This window comes from Acanthochromis polyacanthus, chromosome 18 (assembly GCF_021347895.1).
Source record: "Acanthochromis polyacanthus isolate Apoly-LR-REF ecotype Palm Island chromosome 18, KAUST_Apoly_ChrSc, whole genome shotgun sequence".
Classification (NCBI taxonomy): domain Eukaryota; kingdom Metazoa; phylum Chordata; class Actinopteri; family Pomacentridae; genus Acanthochromis; species Acanthochromis polyacanthus.
The window spans coordinates 6474473-6492721 of record NC_067130.1 but is presented as its reverse complement, the minus strand read 5'-3'; the positions used below and the strand labels follow the sequence as shown (position 1 = coordinate 6492721).

The window sequence follows — 18249 nt, the reverse complement described above, 5'->3', positions numbered from 1 at the left end:
ATTATCTGTTCAGTAAAATGATCCCCATATGTATAATGTTTTACAGTACATATTTTTAAAGGCTGTTTTTTGACAGTGAGTTTTTTTTCATACCCTGAGCCAGAAATCTATACTTCAAACTTTTTACTTTCACTCCTGTCTATATTGTGAAGGTTTTAACAGAGAGCTTTGATAATATATCATTCATACTCTGATTATATAGGACATTTCATTCCTTAAAGCATAGCAAAATGAAAAAGAAATCTGGCTTTTGACAGGATTTTCTGATTCATGGAATGACAAAAAAAAAAAAAAACCCAAACTGAAATTCAAAACTCTGCAAAAAACCTTTGACTCTAAAATGTATGAAATCAACAGAAATTATTGCATATTTACACGGACAGCACATGATTTGCAAATTTAGACAGAACATTTCAGGTGTTTCACGGTGATAATTAATAGCAAAGTCCTGTAGAGTCTTCTCTTAAATAGCATAATCGAGTGGAAATTTGTGATTTAAAATCAATTATAAATTAAATTATACAGTTTTAAAGTTGGTGAGTTTCTATAGTTTGGCATTTTCAACAAATCCAATGAAGAAAAATCAATCAAGTCAATCAAGTCTTTCAAAAGTTTCTGAATTCCCTATCTGCATGTAATTATCAGCATTAATCCTGTTTTTAACACTCAAGTCTCATATTAAAATCTCTAAAATGGCATTTTTAGATGTCACTCAAACAGATAATAGCGCAGGACAGTGTTTGTGAGATTTACTCAGAATAAACCACTATTTTTATTGTATTGAAGGAAAGAGGCTCGTGGAAAAAAGAAAAAGAAAAAAGAAGTTTTAAATTGCTTTCACTTTTCAAAGACTAAATATTCCGCCACGCCTCCTTTTTCTCGTAACACAAACATCTAAAAAAAACGGCCGATTATAGTTCATAAGCTCTGACCCAGAGTAACTGTCCAAAATTGCCCACAAACACAGTCATAAACAGCTTTAAGCTACTTTAAACTCTTAATATAAACACTTTGCTCTCACGTATTTCAAATCAGCGTCTTCAGCTGAGTCAACTGGGTGTGAAAGTGTAACTGATAACTCTTTATAAACATGCTCGTTCTGTCTCCGCAGAGATTCGTGAGGCTTTCAAGGTATTTGACAGAGACGGGAATGGCTTTATCTCAAAGCAGGAGTTGGGGATGGCCATGCGTTCGCTGGGCTACATGCCCAATGAGGTGGAGCTGGAGGTTATCATCCAGAGACTCGACATGGATGGTATGTCTGCCTCACACACTCTCTCTCTCTCTCTCTCTATGCTGTATATAATCCAACACATGGGCTGTATGGTGACACGTTCCTGTGCGTTTCATCAGGCGATGGCCAGGTTGGCTTTGAAGAATTTGTCACATTGCTCGGCCCTAAACTCTCTGCAGCTGGCATGCCTGATAAGTTCCATGGAGCCGACTTTGACTCAGTGTTTTGGAAGGTAATACACTAAATCACCAGTCATGTCATGTAAAAGTAAGTCATTTAAATAACAACGATCCAAGCATTTTTGTCAGATTATCATTCATTTTCAAGTGGATCTGACAAACTGCAGCACCCTCACATTTTGTTTAGATAATATCTTCATTTAGATGCATAATCAAATTATTGATTTCAGTGTCTGGGGTCGTTGTGGATAATTTACGCACCCAGATCTTAAATAAGATAACAAACACTGCTGTGGAACAATGTGGAGAATGAAAGTACATCATTGCAATAGGGAAGACCTCACTCAGCATGGGAGGAGAGACTTCACCCCTCTCTCCCCCAATTCAATTCAATTCAATTTTATTTATATAGCGTCAATTACAGTCAAATCGTCTCAAGACGCTTTACTGAACCCATATGCCTGACCCCCAGAGCAAGCCCAAAGGCGACAGTGGCAAGGAAAAACACCCTTTTAACAGGGAAGAAACCTCGAGCAGAACCCGGCTCTATATAGGGGGGACCCATCTGCCTGCTGGCCGGGCGGGTTGAGAAGGACAGAAGAGGGCAAGGGGGAGGGATGGGAGAAGAGGGAGGGGTGGGAAAGCAAGGAAAACACAACACACATTTGGATACATGCATGACAGGATATGTGACACAGACAAAGTATAAGCTAACATTGAAAACTGACTCATAGTTTACTCTTATGACGTACGGCTCTGCCATTAAACATACTCCATATATAGCTAGCAGTAAAATTCAAACAGTATGTAAGTTAGCATAACAGTATAGTGAAGGCGATGCAGAGTTGACTGGTGGAAAAAGGGAGTTGGAAGCAGAGGGCTGGAGGAAGGTCAGCAGCAGCATCCCACAGTGGACATGGTGGAGACTGGACCAGCTGGTGGAACATCAACCGCAGATCTGAAGCATCCAGCTCTGGGACCAGGGACACTCGGAGAAATAGCACAGGGGGAAACAGAGTGAATGTACTGCAATAACGGTATACATATTAAATGTAAAGGTAGATAGAGAAGGGCTCAGTGCGTCAAGAAAAGTCCCCCAGCAGCCTATAGGCCTATAGCAGCATGACTAGGGGCAGAACGAAGGGACGTCCAAGAGGGAGTCAGCTGTGGAAATGAAGACACAAGCCGAACCTCTGTGGGTCACCCAGTCAGCCCCAACTATAAGATTTGTCAAAAAGGAACGTCTTAAGCCTGGTCTTAAAAATAGAGAGGGTGTCTGCCTCCCGAACCCAAACTGGGAGCAGGTTCCACAGGAGAGGTGCCTGATAACTGAAGGCTCTGCCTCCCATTCTACTTTTAGAAATTCTAGGAACAACAAGTAAGCCTGCAGCTTGAGAGCGAAGAGTTCTACTAGGGTAATAAGGTACTATCAGATCTTTAAGATATGATGGAGATTGGTTATTAAGAGCTTTATATGTCAGAAGAAGGATTTTAAATTCTATTCTGGATTTAACAGGAAGCCAGTGAAGAGAAGCAAATATAGGGGAAATATGATCTCTTTTGCTAACTCCTGTCAGTACTCTCACAGCAGCGTTTTGGATCAACTGTAGATGTTTGAGAGAGCTATTTGGACAACCCGATAATAAGGAATTGCAATAGTCAAGCCTGGAAGTAACAAAAGCATGAACTAATTTTTCTGCATCACTCTGAGACAGAATGTTCCTGATTTTTACAATATTACACAGGTGAAAAAAGGAAGTCCTACAGACTTGCTTTATGTGTGAGTTAAAGGACATGTCCTGGTCAAAAATAACTCCAAGATTCCTCACAGTAGTACTGGAGGCCAATGTGATGCCATCCAGAGTAACTATTTGCTTTGAAAACGAGTTTCTAAGATGTTTGGGGCCAAATACAATGACTTCAGTTTTGTCTGAATTTAGCAGTAGGAAGTTAAAAGTCATCCAGGTTTTAATGTCCTTAAGACAATCTTGCAGTCTCGCTAACTGATCAGTTTCATCTGGCTTCATAGATAAATACAATTGTGTGTCATCTGCATAACAATGGAAGTTAATACAATGCTTCCTAATAATATTGCCTAAAGGAAGCATGTATACTGTGAAAAGTATCGGTCCTAAGACAGAACCCTGAGGAACTCCATGATTAACTTTAGTATGCTCAGAAGAGTTATTGTTGACATGCACAAACAATGCACAAACAAACATTTTTACTTCCACCAAGGTGGAAGTAAAAATGCAACAGCTTTTATAGTGGACAAACTCTTTTCCTATTGGCTCATTGTAAATAGGTTCTAAGTGTAAACCTTATGGAGTTTTCCATATAATATTAGAAATGCTGAGTCCATCTTTCCAAAGACTAAAACCTTTTATGGGTGTAAACATACAGTCATGAAAAAAATCATTAGACCACCCTTGCTTTCTTCAATTTCTTGTTCATTTTATTGCCTGGTACAACTAAAGGTACATTTGTTTGGACAAATATAATGATAACAACAAAAATAGTTCATGAGAGTTTGATTTAAGAGCTGATATCAAGACATTTTCCATGGTTTTCTTGATACTAAGCAAAATCACTTAAGTTCTTACATCAATAGCTATAGCATTGTTCTGCCAAGAACAGCTTTTAGACATTCCATGTTTTCTGTCTGTTTTAGTCACATGATCCACACAGGAGTTAGTACTGATTGCATAATCATTGTTTCTGATGACTGCAGCCATGCATCTCGGCATGCTCTCCACCAGCTTCTGACATTGTTCTGCTGTCACAGGAGCCTATTCCTGTTGCACTAATTCAAACCAATTTGCTTTGTTTTTGGTCTTGTGGTTCTCCATTTTGGATTTGATGATTTTCCACAGGTTTTCAGTTGGATTTAGATCTGGTGATTGAGCAGACCAAGACATGGTTCCAATGTTCCAGTTCTCCATCCAGGCTTTAACTGACCTTGCCGTGCAGTAAGGGACATTGTCTTGTTGGAAAATCCAGTCACTGGAGGCAGGAAAGAGTTTTCCAGCTGATGGAAGAAGACTCTTTTCAAGAGTAGTGTTGTACATGACCTGGTTCATTTGCTCTGTTCCACCCAAACTGAAACAACCCCAGATGGTCACTGATCCACCCCCATGTTTTACTGTAGGGGCAGACAGTCTGGTTTGTAGCTTCTCCAGGCTTCCTCCTAACTAGTAAGTTGGCTGGAGTGAGCATCAACCGAAAACTGGATTCATCACTGAAGAGAACCTTAGCCCAATCATCAACAGTCCAATCCTTGTGATCCCAGCAAAGAGTAACCAGGCTTTCCTCTGCCTTCCCTTGATGAAGGACTTCTTCCTGCCCTGTGTGACTTCAGACCAGGTTCAAGAAGTCGGTTTCCAACTGTCCTTGCCGAACAAGTCACATTTCTCCACAGTGCCCGCTCATTTCTAAGGTCCCTGGAGGTCTGACGCGATTCCTTACACATGAACGGATGAGTGACGGTCATCTGGTGGGTAGAAAGACGCTTCCTGCTGTGACCAGTTAGCAGTTTGGTAGTACCATCTTCGGCTTGTTTTTTCTTGGTGTAATTAACAGCTGTCTTCGAGATCTTCAGTTTTTTCGCTTCCTGTCTCTCACTCATGCCAATTTCCAGCAGTGCTAAGATGTCTGCCTTTGTGGTTTCACATAATTCTTTTGTTTTAGGCGTTATGTGAGAGCTGACAAATTGTGAGTTGTATTCCGGCTTGAATGTCAGCAGGAAACCACTGTAGGTCTTTGCATGTGCAGCGCTGCTTATGACATTAAATGTCCTCATATATCTTGGGAATACGATTATGCATGTCAAATAGGACATAAAGTATTATGGAATCAGCTGCATTTTTGTAGTGTTCATTGTACTCTTCGGGTAATATACCTTTAGTGGCACTAGGCATTGAAATGAACAAGAAATTGAAGAAAACAAGGGTGATCTAATAATTTTTTCATAACTGTATCTATTCTGGTTGACCTCAAACCTTAACCTTTTGATCTGTTAGGTAACTCTTAGTTACTCTACGAACAGGAAATTTGTTCCCCAACAATGAAGACACATTTACATGCGATGAACAAACAGATAGTAAATGATTTGAAGTTTTTCCTCTGCCAGTTAGACCTTTTCCTGCTGTTTTCTGTGTTCTCAGTGCGACATGCAGAAACTGACAGTGGATGAGCTTAAGAGACTTCTTTACGATACCTTTCGTGACCACCTCACTATGAAGGACATTGAAAACATCATCATGACTGAGGAGAACCACCTGAACAGTCCAGAGTCCCACGTGGACATCGACAGTAGGTCTTACTTTAAGATTTACCTCATACGTTGTGCTGTTGACACTCAGATGTGCTAATTTTTCTCCTATTTTTCCCTAAAATCTTTCCACAGCAAGCCCAACACAACAGGAGAAACACACGTGTGTGCGTAAAAGCCTGATTTGTGCCTTCGCTATTGCATTTATCATCAGCGTCATGCTCATTGCAGCAAATCAAATGCTCCGCAGAGGGATGAAGTAAATACGAGTTTCCAGTTGGTTACAAAAGGATTTAAGGACAGATGACTGAAGAAAAGCAAATGTTAACCAAAATACTTCATTTTTTTGGTTTTATTCACACTCGACACCCATAATGATGCTCTTGTCTCTACAGTGGATGAAATGATGTCATGCAGTGGTTCTATTCAGCCACTAATCATTGCATACAACAGTGAAATAGAGTGAATGAAAGAAAGGCATCTCAAGGGCTGATTAGTATCTAAAACCAGTAGCATCTCACTGATTCAAATTTCTGATGTTTTCTAAGGACTTAGACAGGAAAGTAGACTCAAATAATCAAATATTTAAGTGTACATCATGTGCCGTAATAATAGCTGTGCTGTGTCGATGCATTTAACGTTGTTTCTGTCATTTGGAACGCACCAAATAACAACAGTACTGAAGCAATACAAAAGCGGGCGACGTGCTACGAAGCTGAAGACACAAGGACGCGTCGCTGCACACTGCATACTGTGTCTCTTATGTGTATGTTTACTGCAGTGTGTCGGGATTTTCAGGATAGAAGTAGAACACACATCACATCCAGTTTAAGACTTGGCTAAACCAGCACCATCTGTGATCTAAATCGTACCAGCGTAGCCCTGCTAATTCAACACACAAGACTGGACTACTCATGGCTCTGAGGGTGGCACTTTCAGTCTGCTGCTCGGTGAAACTTTAGTTGGACCAACACTTTGAATGATGGACAGCTTCCCCTGAAACTTTGTGCAGATATTTGTAGTCTAATGAATTCAGTGATGCCCTGATTTTAACTCTAAAAGTCACCAGGAGGTTGATACTTTTGGTCATTTTGTCATAGCAGTTTCATCAGCATGTTAATGCTGGGGTCAATATATAATTGAGGGACTTTTGAAGTCCATGGGATATACCTTGCATGCATTTTTATTAAAAGTAAAAAAATATATTTTTATGTTCTTTATGACCATGTCTTTACAAATTCCATAGTTAGTTATTATGGAAACAATCACTTATTTATAAAAAAAAAAAGACTGGATATCACTAAAATGCCAATTAAATATCCGTCACAATTTAACAACCACCTTCTGAGTAGCTAAACAATAATAAAATGAACTTATTCAAAAATTGTTTTGATTGCGTTCTTTCTATTAAGTTGAGATAATCATGACAGATATTTCTTTTTTGCCAATATATCAAATTCTATATGGAAAATAACATATTGTATCTGTGTCTGAGAAATCACTTTCCACTAAGTTCCCCATTACAAAAACACCTCTCCAGGAAGTGTGTTAATTCCAGATCACATGACCTGCTCCACATGATGTCATTTCCTCCTGAAGAAAAGACTGGCAAGACTCCAAGGCTTTCTGAGTTATTTAATATAAAGTAGTGTGTGATTTATGGCATGCCAACAGGTTTATTAAAATAACTTTAGAAATAACTTTCTATTTCAATTTTACTCAATTGTATATATAATATTTTGGAAGAATCTTTCTGTAAAAATGCCATGTGGTGTTTGGTTATAGGCGGCCATGTTGATTTTAGGCCTGAAAACAGCAGAAATGTCAACTAAGATACAAAAAGTCCCACAATTCTATATTGACCCACTGCCATTGTTGTCATTTTAATATCAGTTTTTAGGTCAAGCCACTGCTAAATCTATGAGCAGTCTGTGAAGTGCACTGATTTTTATTCATTTCTTTTTTTCTACTTAGATGCAAGAAATTGAAACACATTTCATTCCACAGTTCCCAGCACAGCTTGACTTGAACTGAAGGCACATGACATTTAAAAGAGTGGACATGAATAGAATAAAAAAAGTTTGCTGTCCAAATTTTTATAGTAACAAGTACAAGGAACCCAGTAATTGGTGTAAAGTGGTGAACAAGCACAGGAAAAACACTGCTGTAAAGAGAAATGATTCCTCAACTGCATGCTATGTACTCCAGTCAAGGTAGCTGCAGAAAAAGTCCCACAGAGCATTTCTAAAGATGTCACGGTTTTCCTGCGAATTAATTACTTTGTTTGGAAGCTCAGAAGGAGCCCTCTTGGCTGAGCGGTTTGGGATTGCTTTCTAAATCAAATAGATGATTTGTCAGCTGAAATGTGAACAGCTGTAGGTTGAAGAATTAAAACTGAAGTGAACTTCAAATTAAAAGCGTGACATAAAACTAAATCAGAAAAGCTCTTTTAAAAAAATATCAAACAGGAGTGAGTGCATGGGTGTTAGTGTAAGAAACTCAGACTAGAAATAAATATTGATCTCTTGACTTTCACACACCTGTTTTGTATTCAGTCTGCCTGCGATACATGCACAGTGATGATGCATATTTCGAATCTGTGCATCTAAAGCAGACATGAGTCATCCTGAGTCACAGAGAAAGTCGAGGGAGTAGCTGTAGAACCCGAGCTACCAGCGAAGAGGAAGTTAAGCAAGTGTAGTTTAGACAAAAGTACGTATTAACTGTAATATTTATAGCAAATGAGTATGAAGCAATCCACACGGCACACTTGCATGTACATTAAATTAGAATTAAATGTGTGTTCTATGTGTGTGAGATCAATTTTTGAATTCTGATGTATGTGTTCAAATATGCAATTTGTAAAGTGATCATTGCAAAAAAGAAAGAAAAAAAACTCAGTATTTGACATTTTCCTGTAAATGTCGATATTTTTTTTGTGGATGTGCAGAAAATATCAAAACTCCAAACACTCTGCAGTACGCTGTGAACAATGATTTAACATATCATGACAAATGTTGTTTTCTGGCTTTTACATGGACCACCAAAACAACATATTGTTTAATTAATGGTTATATTTTCTTACTTGGATAAGTGACACATTAAATCTATGTGATTTTATTATGAATATAAGCATAATGTTTTGTATAAAAAAACACAAACAAGAAAAAAAAAATCAGGCTTCTGATAGATCATTTCCAGGCTGACTGGACATTCAGATACAAGTTCTTGTGTGTATTAAGACCATGCACTTACATTAACCTTTCTGATTTATTTTCTTTAACAACACTTGTCAAATCTGACAAGTTTTACAAAATGCTATATATTTTTTCTTGCTCTTTCTATCTTTATCGAAGCTATACCACAAGAGGGAAAGTATGATGCAGTGAGAATCATTCTGGCAATAAAACAGATATTTTATCTTGTATATCGTAGCTGTTTATGTAAAAACTATTTATATGACATCACATTACCTCCTCATATGAACATATCATGTAAGGTATGGCTTTTGTGTGAATGTAAAATATAGTTGCTGTGCAAATCTTGTCTTAAGATATATAAGCAAATATCGTCCTATTCTGTATGTTACAGTGTTTTAATGAGATTTATGTAAAATTTGTTGACAGATTGTCTTAACTGTTGTCAAATTTCATTTGAACTGTGGTTGTCTTTTGTTCTGTGCCTTTGTCATTTGGAGTTTTAAAAACTGCACTCTCATGCCATTGAAGTAACTTCAGAAAGACTTGGGAAATCATTTACACAACTATATCATATCTGAAGAAAATGAAGGGTATTTTTGAAGTGAAATGACTCATCAGTACACCAGTAAGCATTTCTGAATTATCTTTCTCTTTCCCTCCTGTTCTTGATAGACGTTCCTCAGACTTCCAGGTAATATTTGTTGTATCATTCTGCTGTGTCACATAGTAGTTTTAATGTCTAGACAGACAGCATCCTGCTGGCGCGGTTTTATTTCTGTAACTGTCATTGCACATGTAGAGGTTACTGCATCAATTACACACTAATGTAAGAGGTGTTTAGATGCATGTAGTCCAATAAAAACCAAGTGCGTTAAAAAGGAGCCAGCTGTTTGTTTTTCCGCTCATGGTCATGCAAGTAGGTAGTCACCAAGCAGAGACAGTTGCAATGTGTTCACTGTCGTATTTCGGTCACAGACAAGGTTAAAATTATCAACAATTTGTCCTGCAGCAGCTCTTCTGTGGGATTCAGCTTTCTTTTCCCACACGCATCTATGCGTTTTGACCACAGCTGACCCTGTCGCTAGCCAAGTGTCCCAATGCAGTTTTTGAAAAACTGGTAACAGATGTACCAGAATATTGTTAATTCAGCTCATCAGCAGCCCGACTGTTCAAATAGCCTCATAAAAAAAAACGTTGGAATATGACAAAATGCCTTCTTCAAAAAGGACATTCTGACATATTCTGGGGGCTACAAGCAAATATTCAACTTACTGCCAGCTGAATTGAGCTAATTTGCTTCCGTTTCGGGGTTGCTGTCACACTGCAGTAGATTAGTGAAGAGGAAGGAGCTTTTACTACTTTACTGTTGCATGAAAAAGTTTGTGAAATCTTTGGAATGAACAGGATTCCTTAAATGCTTCCTCAAAATGTGGTCATCTCATTAACAATTATCGACAAACACAATCTGACTAAACTAGCGACACATACACGATTATAGTTTTTAGTCTTTATTGAACACATTGAGCAATCATTCACAATAAAGACCTTATTGACGTAAGTGAATATAGTAACTTATAAAACCTCCTTTCGCAGCAACAGGCTCCATCAGATGTTTCTTGTAGCTGCTGATGAGACTTCTGAACAGAACTCTTCAACTTCATCAGTATTTCTGGGATGTCTTGACTGAACAGTTCTCTTCAGCTCTTGCACAGGATCTCAAATGGGTGCAGGACTCTGACATGAACAATCCAAACATCAATGTTCTTCTTTGTGAACAATTCTGTTGCAGATTTACATGCTTGCTTCGGCTTGATCGTCTTGTTGGATCACACAACCTATCCAAGGCTTCAGGTCATGGAGAGTTGCTTTGACATCCTCCTGGAAAATGTTTTAATATAAATAAGTGTGCTAATGCATAAACATTTAAGCACACTTATCGCTGTTCCTGTGGCTTATTCCTTTTGGAGTCTTCCAACATGATTTCCGGCATATACCTGGTCCAGCAGATTTGACAAAACCCATGCAAATTATACATGAAAACATGCAGCCCGGTTAAGAATGGTTTGCTTTGTCTTTGCAAGCAATTTCTGATGTCAACATACAGATAAAAAAGTAGAGTAGCCCAGTAAAACAAATGCTGACGAGGAATTAAGTTGAAAGATTTCAGGCTAAAATTAAGATACAGGAAGTAAAATAGAATTTTTTTTGTGAAATACAGTGAAACAAAGGTACAAACTTCTTAACCCCAACCCAGTTTAGATTTTCCTTGATGGGATCACTTTGACAGGTCCTGACAAGAACACCTCACAGTATGATATGATAATCATCACATCAGCTTCAAAACCTCAATGCTCACTTGCAGACTGATGTACCCCACACTTTGACAGATACCATTATATCAAGATAATCAATGTTAATAACATGTCCTCATGCTAACACTGCTCTGTAACACTACTAGTAGTCAGAAACATCACAGGCACTCCTTTTCGACCAAAAAGAACCTGGTGCTAGTTGGGTGATAGTTCAGTGCTGGTGCTTTTTAAGTTTATTGAGGAGTCGGTCGAGGCTTCGCTCGTATCTGGCTGCAGCCATCTCCCGCTGGATTGTTTTGAACACCGGCATGGTCCGAGAGAGTCACTCTAACTTCAACTGAATTTCATATGATGATTGCAGTGCCAGGAAGCACTGGGTCTCCTCCTCAGACCACTGCTGCTTTGATTTGGCATCCATATTTACCGGTTTTCAAAACACAAACACGAAACACTACAACTACGACTACTACTCAGTCGGTTGTTGAAAAATGGCAGTTCTGTGTTTTAACCGTTGATCATTGGCCACCGTAACCCCGCCCCCAGCCCGTGACATACTCGGTTTTTAACTTTGGCCCAGTAAAGAGTTGGTGCCGGAAAAGCACCAGTTTTTGGAGCCTGGAGCCTGTGCTCAGCAGCAGGAAACAGCTTGGGTGAAAGGGGGCCAAGGTAGACAGATGACTGCTTCAGTTTTAACTAAACTGACAGAAACATGCAGCACTTTAATAAGAAGTCTGCTGTAAACACTGCAGGTAACTGACAGTTTAATTACACCATTTTTCTGCCTTATAAAGAATACACATCTTAGCCACTTGAGAGTTTTTTTAAAAAAAGTTATAAATCCAAGGGATGTGTATCAACTGCAGCAATAAACTTTCTATCAAAGCTACAATTATAAAATTTAACCCAGAAAACAGTTTCTCAACTTTACTATTTGGTGAGTAAAACTGTGAGTCATGAGATCAGGAATCCCCCCCAGTGATGCGGAACAGAATAATACAAGAAAAGCATTTCCATCTGCTCAGCAGTCATGCATTCCTTTTGAGACTACGTGACTTCCAGAGTAACTCCTTCGAGGAGTCTCACTTTAAGGACACGCCACAGCTGAATGGCACATCAAATAACAACACATTGTCATTCTGACACTGTCAAAAAGTCCATTTTGAGGGTCTGTTTGCGACATCTGTCCATTGCTAATGTCCCATTTGAATTGGAAATTATGTAAATACGTGGCATCTAAAAATGCAAAGAAATAAAAAATTATATATATACACACATATATATATATATATACACACATATCTATTTCAAATAATAAACAACAAAAATGTAGTTGATAATGTAGAAATATTTCTGCTGGTATTTAATATTGTATTCCTAATAAACTGCTTTTTTGTATCAGCTGAAATCCTCTTTTCAAACTGACAAACCTTCAATGTGAATGCAAAACCATTTCTTAATAATTAATTTTGGAAACATTCTATTAATGCCACATACCCATTTCAAAGTGATGTGAACCTCAGAGTGGATGTCTGTCAACCCCATTCAGTGTTCACTTTGACTCTCCATCCACCCGGTGGAGGAGGTAGAAGTGAGGGTGGAAGGTCAGGAATGGAGAGGAACTGCTGGGGTATGTCAATTTCTGCTTGACCCTCTTCATTGCCCTCCTTAGTTTTTAGATCTCTGCAGAGATAAATAATTGAAGAGTTGAATTCTAAATCAACAGGAAGGAACATTAGTCATGCTAACCATGCATAGCTAAGTGTTGAAACAGAAATGACTGTGCGTACCCTTTGCTACTGAGGGCAGATTGCCTCTTTTCCCTTCTTGTGAGCCAATCTTCTACACTTGGCTCAGGCATGATTCTGTCCTCAGAGTCCTCTCTGTGCCGTCTTTCATCTGACATAAAAGAATGATCTCACACTTCTCAACATATGGTAGTTTACACATTCATCTTTCTGAAATGTACTTGACAAATAGTAATGGTATTTATGTGCTATCAATTTCTGTTATTGTCTGCTGTTGTAAGTTATTGTTGACGCATACCATCTGCAGCATGATGCATCTTACAACTGTGTTTGAGACACCAGCAATCTGGTGATAATTTTTAATATGAAAAAAATGGCTTTGATTAAAAAATATTCATAAACCGCAAATGTTTTGTGTATTAAGCATGTGGTGTTTTCTTTGGGGGTCTGTAATATACAGTAATCGTGTGGAGACTTCAGTGCATGGTGGACAGCACCATCCTGTGGCTGCAGCTTACCTTCCACCTGTCTCTTTAAGTGAAACAGCTCCTCTTCAGACATGTGAGAAAACCTGCAGTTAGGGAAGTCACAAATGCCTGAAAAGGAAGGGCAAAAGAAGTTAGACATCATGTCTCGTTAATATATATATATTTAAGTTATTTTTTGGCCTTTCAGTGGCTTTATTGGACAGGTTAGTAGAGAGGCACATATGAAAGCAGGGAGAAGAATCCTGGGAAGAGCTGCAGCAAAGGGTCGTGAGCTGGAATCAAACCCTGGGACTATAGCTCCTATTCATGGGTCACCTGCTCAATCAGTTGAGCTATCCGGGAGCCTTCGGTTTATGTTTGACAAAAAGTTTAGTTCAACTTCTGTTACCTTTTTGGAGAAACTTCCTGCAGGGTTTCTTTGTTTGCTCATCGTACAGAATGGCTGCAGCATCTGTGAAAAGAAAAATGATCGGTTATAAATATAATCTTTCACCTTAAACTAAACAATAGGGAGGTCAAGATGGAATAAAGCAAGCATGCTTAATTCTCCAAACACAGTGTCAGAAATATGTTGCTTTGCGTGTTTAACAGTAAATTGTTAAATATAGGAGCAATGTCTAGCTTAGGAAAAATACAACTTTTATACAAAAGCCTTACATTCATCAGTGGAAACATTCAAACATCTGGCAGGTGAAGTGTAGAACATTGATCATGTCATTACATTGCAGGGTTCTGCTGGGAAACGTTGGGTTGCTGCAGTCATGTGGGTGTTACTTTGACACCCCAACAGTACTCCCAAATGACAGCAGCCTCCTTTAGCAGAGCAAAGAGCCCTGACAGACTACAAACACTGCTCAGGAAAGGCTCAAGGAATAGAACAAAGAGCCCAAACCATTGACCTTCCCTTCAACTCCCTAGATTTCGATCTGATTGAGTATTCATCCCCAGACATCTTTTGTCTATTGTCCCATAGGTGAGAGCCAATTGAGCATCACGAGGGGATCCTACTCAGTACTAGACAGGGATTATAATGTTCTGGCTGACTGATGTAGAAGTTCTATCATGTTGTAGTTTGTCATTTGATTTTCAACTGCCGCACATCTCAGAGTTCAGAAACAAACGACAAGTCTCACCTCTGAAATGGTCATACCAGGCCTTTTTAGCTCTGTGATGCTGAACACCATTTAGATGTTTTTTCCTGTTATGCATGTTGTCCTGAAAGGACCGGTCACAGTAGTCACAGTAGTACCGCTTCCCCATCGTGCACAGATGTCACCTTTTGAGCACCTGGAAGACAGTAAGGAGCAAAAAGGCACAAATTTACAACAGTGTTGAGACTGCATACATTAAATGAATAGGTGTGCTAACTGAAATGTTCTCTGTATGATACAAAAATAAAGGTCCTTCCAAGTAAAAGAGAGATGTTTGTGGGTAAGAAACACTAAATAAAACGCTATGGAACCTTTGCTAGATGACAGTGAGGATCTCTGATACACATCCTTCATGACACCTGGTTTAGCTACAGTTTTGTTCAGCTGAAACTGTATTTATTTTGGCAGAACAATCAGATTTAGTTTAGCATCCAGCTTCACTTTAAACTCTTACAACCAAATCTTGCTCCATGACAGCCAACTTGGTGATTCCCCTAAGCAGTTATTTTAGACTAACAAGACCAGAATCATGTCTAAATAAATGGGAAAATATCCAAAAACAGCAATTTTGACTGTCACCGGGACATGAAAACTGCATGTATAGAATCACTAGTTATGTTTATAGAAAAAGACACACACTGCTGCTCTTCTTTGCTGCCATCTACTGGATCAAATGGTGCCTTGTTGTATGAACCCATATTGGGCTCTGATGATACACCATTGAGGCTACAATCATCCAAAAGCTTGTGAGAATGAAAGTGTCTAGAAATAGACTGAGAATGTAAATGGATACAGCCCTGAATGTTTAATGAACAGCCCCAGAACTAGAAAGTTTTTTTGTTATTGCCTTAGAAAACAGTCAAATCTCATAATTAGTCTGTACAGAAATTCTAAAGACAGCAGATATGATTTTATCTTCTGATAAATGCACATAAAAGACATAATAATGAGACAAGTTGAAAAAATTATCTAATCAAGTTAAATACAAGTCAAAATCAACAATAAAAATAAAACCGTGGATTCAAAGACAAGCACATAAGTCCAGAAAGAAAATTGCAAGAACGACTTCACATTACTGTAAGCTTTGGAAAGAGACTTAAGACAATACTGACATCTACAACTAGGGGCACCTTTTGAAAAAATGAAAAAATAAAATTAGAAAAAATCACCATCAATTATTGACTACCTTTAAGGAAGGAACTCATATCATATGTTTTATAGCTTCAGTGAATTCCAAAACACTGCCCAGAGCAACTCTAAGTTTTGTCTGTCTACAGTTATTCATGAAATCAGCAGAGAGCTCTGGAAAAAAACAGCACAACTTCAAACAGAGAAGAAAGAGCAGAGCAATGAAGTCATCTGTACTGTAGCTGGTGTGTGAGAAACTTAGAAGGATTTTCTCCAAATACAACAGACTGGTGCAGACCCAGCAACATCCTCAGACAAAAACTGGCTTACCCTAAAGATAAAACACCCAAACACAAATTGAGCAATGCAATATATGTAGTTCAATGCAGAGAGGCATATAAAGACCTAGACCTAGGACAGCCAGCTCCTCAGGATAAGACATAAAAGTTCACCTTCATCTGAACAATATGGGACGTTCCTTTGAGGACACAAACTAACCCCCTTAGATGGTTTGAGAGAGAAGTAAAGGAAGCAACCTTTGTTAAACTAAAACAGTCATCTGTGAACAGAGTAGGGAAACCACGACACCAATTATCAGGTACAGTTTTCAAATATATATCTAGAAGGTTTGGAGACCATTAACAGCCTGAGTCATCCATCACTTGGCAGTTTCACATGCCTCGAGGCGTTCCAGTCTCAAGTCATTAATTGCCCATTAGCCATGTGAGTTGGGGGTAACAACATCAGAATCCATTTTATCATTGAGCAGGTTTTCAAATATGAGTTTCGATGCATTACAGTAAATATTAATATATAAGGCATATTAAAGAGGGACAAAAAGGATTTTAAAAAGCAAATGTTTCAAGTAAGTAGACAGTAGGTGTTGCAAGACAAAAAAAATAAGAGGTAAGTGTTACAAGTCAAATCAACAATAAGGATTTATAAAGGTAATATAAGAAACAGACACACTACCAGGCAAAAGACTGGACACACTATCTCATGAGAAAATGTAGTGTATATTAACAGTGTGGAGGATTGTGCATATTGTTGACCTGAGAATGTGCAAAGTTGCATAATATATAGTGTAAAACCATGAGAAGTGCATAGGAAGAATACTGTTTGAAAGGCTGAGCGTTAATGTAGAGCATATAATCACTGACTATGCGTATATAAAAACTTAAATCTTTGACTCTCCATCAGTTGGCCAAAATTGAAGAAGCCTCTTGGACGTGAGCTGAAATGTCTTTAAGACCAAAAAAATAAATAATAAAAAAAGAGTTCATTTGTCCTCTGCACAACTCTTTGAATAAGGCCATGCCGTTCTAATTCCCAAACAACAAGTCTGTCTAAATCGCTCAATATTTTGGTTGGCAAGTTTGGCTAGCTCGCTTACAAGCGCATTGTTACTCTAATAGACGTTAGGCCTCAGTCCTTATCAATTTTTAATTTAAATAGCAAATAACCTATATTACCATTGATGAAACTGCAGCCGTCTGTGATGCTTGCTGGAAAAGACCACCACGTACAGAACAAAATCCCACGGCTCAGATACAACTTAGCACAACATTACAACGGGGGAGCCATTTGTAAGGTGGAACCGGAAGTTACGTGACGCACCATCCGGCTCTGCGCAGTTCGCATTACACCGCCGACATGTCGCTGGGTAAGTCCGTGTACCATCTTCTCTTCAGGAGAACGTCCACTTTCGCTGTAACCATCATGGTTGGAGCAGTTTTCTTCGAACGGTTATTTGACCAAGGCGGTGACGCTATTTTTGAGCAAATGAACCGGGGGGTAAGTGTGTTTTTTGGTGTTTTATTGCTGCTGACCTTGTAAGCAGAGGACGAAGCGGCGCTAGCGTTAGCTAAGCTAGCTCGCCCGCTAAAGCCGGGTGATAACGTCCTTTAGGAACCACTTGTTAATCAAGTTCATTTGTTCATATGAAATGTCTAACGCCACTTAATGTGGATGTGTTGCAGAAACTATGGAAGCACATCAAACACAACTACGAGAACAAAGAGGAAGAATAGAAGGCGGCCCGGGGTCATCTAAGGCTGAAGTGCAACTGTTGTCACACTTCCATCACCCATTCTTCCTGGACTACACACCTGAGACAAGCAGCAGTCATCATGGACTATGTGTTCAATGTCATGCCCAGACTGACAGCGGCTACCAGAGGAGCTGTGGGAGCTGACTGGTGGTCCAGACCACCGTGAAGATTGAGCAGCAGTTCCTGTCGCCTCGTCCCCGGTCCTTGTTGTTGTTTGTAATGCCTTCGCTCTCCTCACAGATTGTACATTGTTAAATTAAACATGTGTAAATGTCTTACACATCTCGCAGTGTTTTGATTTGCCATTCGGATTGTGGCATGCATGTGTCAGTGCTATACGCTCCCATTGAATTTGCAACTTTCCTGGGACATAACTAGTAATCCTACAGGCATACACTCTTTTAACGTTATGTAATTTGAATGTGTGTGTTGAGCTTAACCTGCTAATTAAATGAATATGTTCGTATTGAGACATGGAAGTCTGTCTGTGTC

At 38.9% G+C, this 18249-nt stretch overlaps 3 protein-coding genes across 6 annotated transcripts in view; 2 read left to right on the top strand and 1 right to left on the bottom strand.

Annotated features, from left to right (window-relative positions):
• cabp7b (calcium binding protein 7b) overlaps positions 1-9764 on the top strand; it is a 29205-nt gene extending 19441 nt beyond the window's left edge. For both annotated transcript variants that reach the window (XM_051938330.1, XM_022194621.2), the window contains 4 exons: positions 1112-1255; positions 1354-1466; positions 5577-5724; positions 5819-9764. In XM_051938330.1, the coding sequence (XP_051794290.1) occupies positions 1112-1255; positions 1354-1466; positions 5577-5724; positions 5819-5946 (533 nt within the window). In that variant the 3' untranslated portion in view covers positions 5947-9764. The remainder of the gene's footprint in view (positions 1-1111; positions 1256-1353; positions 1467-5576; positions 5725-5818) is intronic.
• On the bottom strand, positions 1748-17322 carry zmat5 (zinc finger, matrin-type 5). Of its 3 annotated transcripts, none has more exons than XM_051938331.1 (7): positions 17180-17322; positions 14562-14715; positions 13817-13879; positions 13459-13536; positions 12983-13091; positions 12690-12875; positions 1748-2401 (listed from the first exon to the last, which is right to left on the bottom strand). In XM_051938331.1, exons 2-6 carry the CDS (start codon positions 14686-14688, stop codon positions 12728-12730), a joined length of 525 nt encoding a protein of 174 aa, XP_051794291.1. In that variant the 5' UTR covers positions 14689-14715; positions 17180-17322; the 3' UTR covers positions 1748-2401; positions 12690-12727. The 3 variants fall into 3 exon arrangements, with proteins under 3 accessions (XP_051794291.1, XP_022050317.1, XP_022050318.1); XM_022194625.2 differs by lacking the exon at positions 1748-2401 and adding an exon at positions 10376-12428; XM_022194626.2 differs by lacking the exon at positions 1748-2401 and adding an exon at positions 10376-10761.
• A 7-nt stretch (positions 17323-17329) lies between these two features.
• Positions 17330-18229, top strand: LOC110951531 (cytochrome b-c1 complex subunit 9). Its single transcript, XM_022194627.2, has 2 exons — positions 17330-17501; positions 17687-18229. The coding sequence occupies exons 1-2, from the start codon at positions 17361-17363 to the stop codon at positions 17735-17737; spliced, it is 192 nt and encodes a 63-aa protein (XP_022050319.1). The 5' UTR covers positions 17330-17360; the 3' UTR covers positions 17738-18229.
• Positions 18230-18249: the final 20 nt, after the last annotated feature.

Excerpts from the sequence above, each read along its gene's own strand:
- zmat5 (XM_051938331.1), bottom strand. The coding sequence starts at position 14,688 with ATGGGGAAGCGGTACTACTGTGACTACTGTGACCGGTCCTTTCAGGAC. Across the intron at positions 13,537-13,816 it reads CAGGAAGTTTCTCCAAAAAG|GCATTTGTGACTTCCCTAAC; the intron begins GTAACAGAAGTT and ends CTTCCTTTTCAG. Across the intron at positions 12,876-12,982 it reads TCTGCCCTCAGTAGCAAAGG|AGATCTAAAAACTAAGGAGG; the intron begins GTACGCACAGTC and ends TTATCTCTGCAG.
- LOC110951531 (XM_022194627.2), top strand. The coding sequence starts at position 17,361 with ATGTCGCTGGGTAAGTCCGTGTACCATCTTCTCTTCAGGAGAACGTCC. Across the intron at positions 17,502-17,686 it reads TTGAGCAAATGAACCGGGGG|AAACTATGGAAGCACATCAA; the intron begins GTAAGTGTGTTT and ends GATGTGTTGCAG.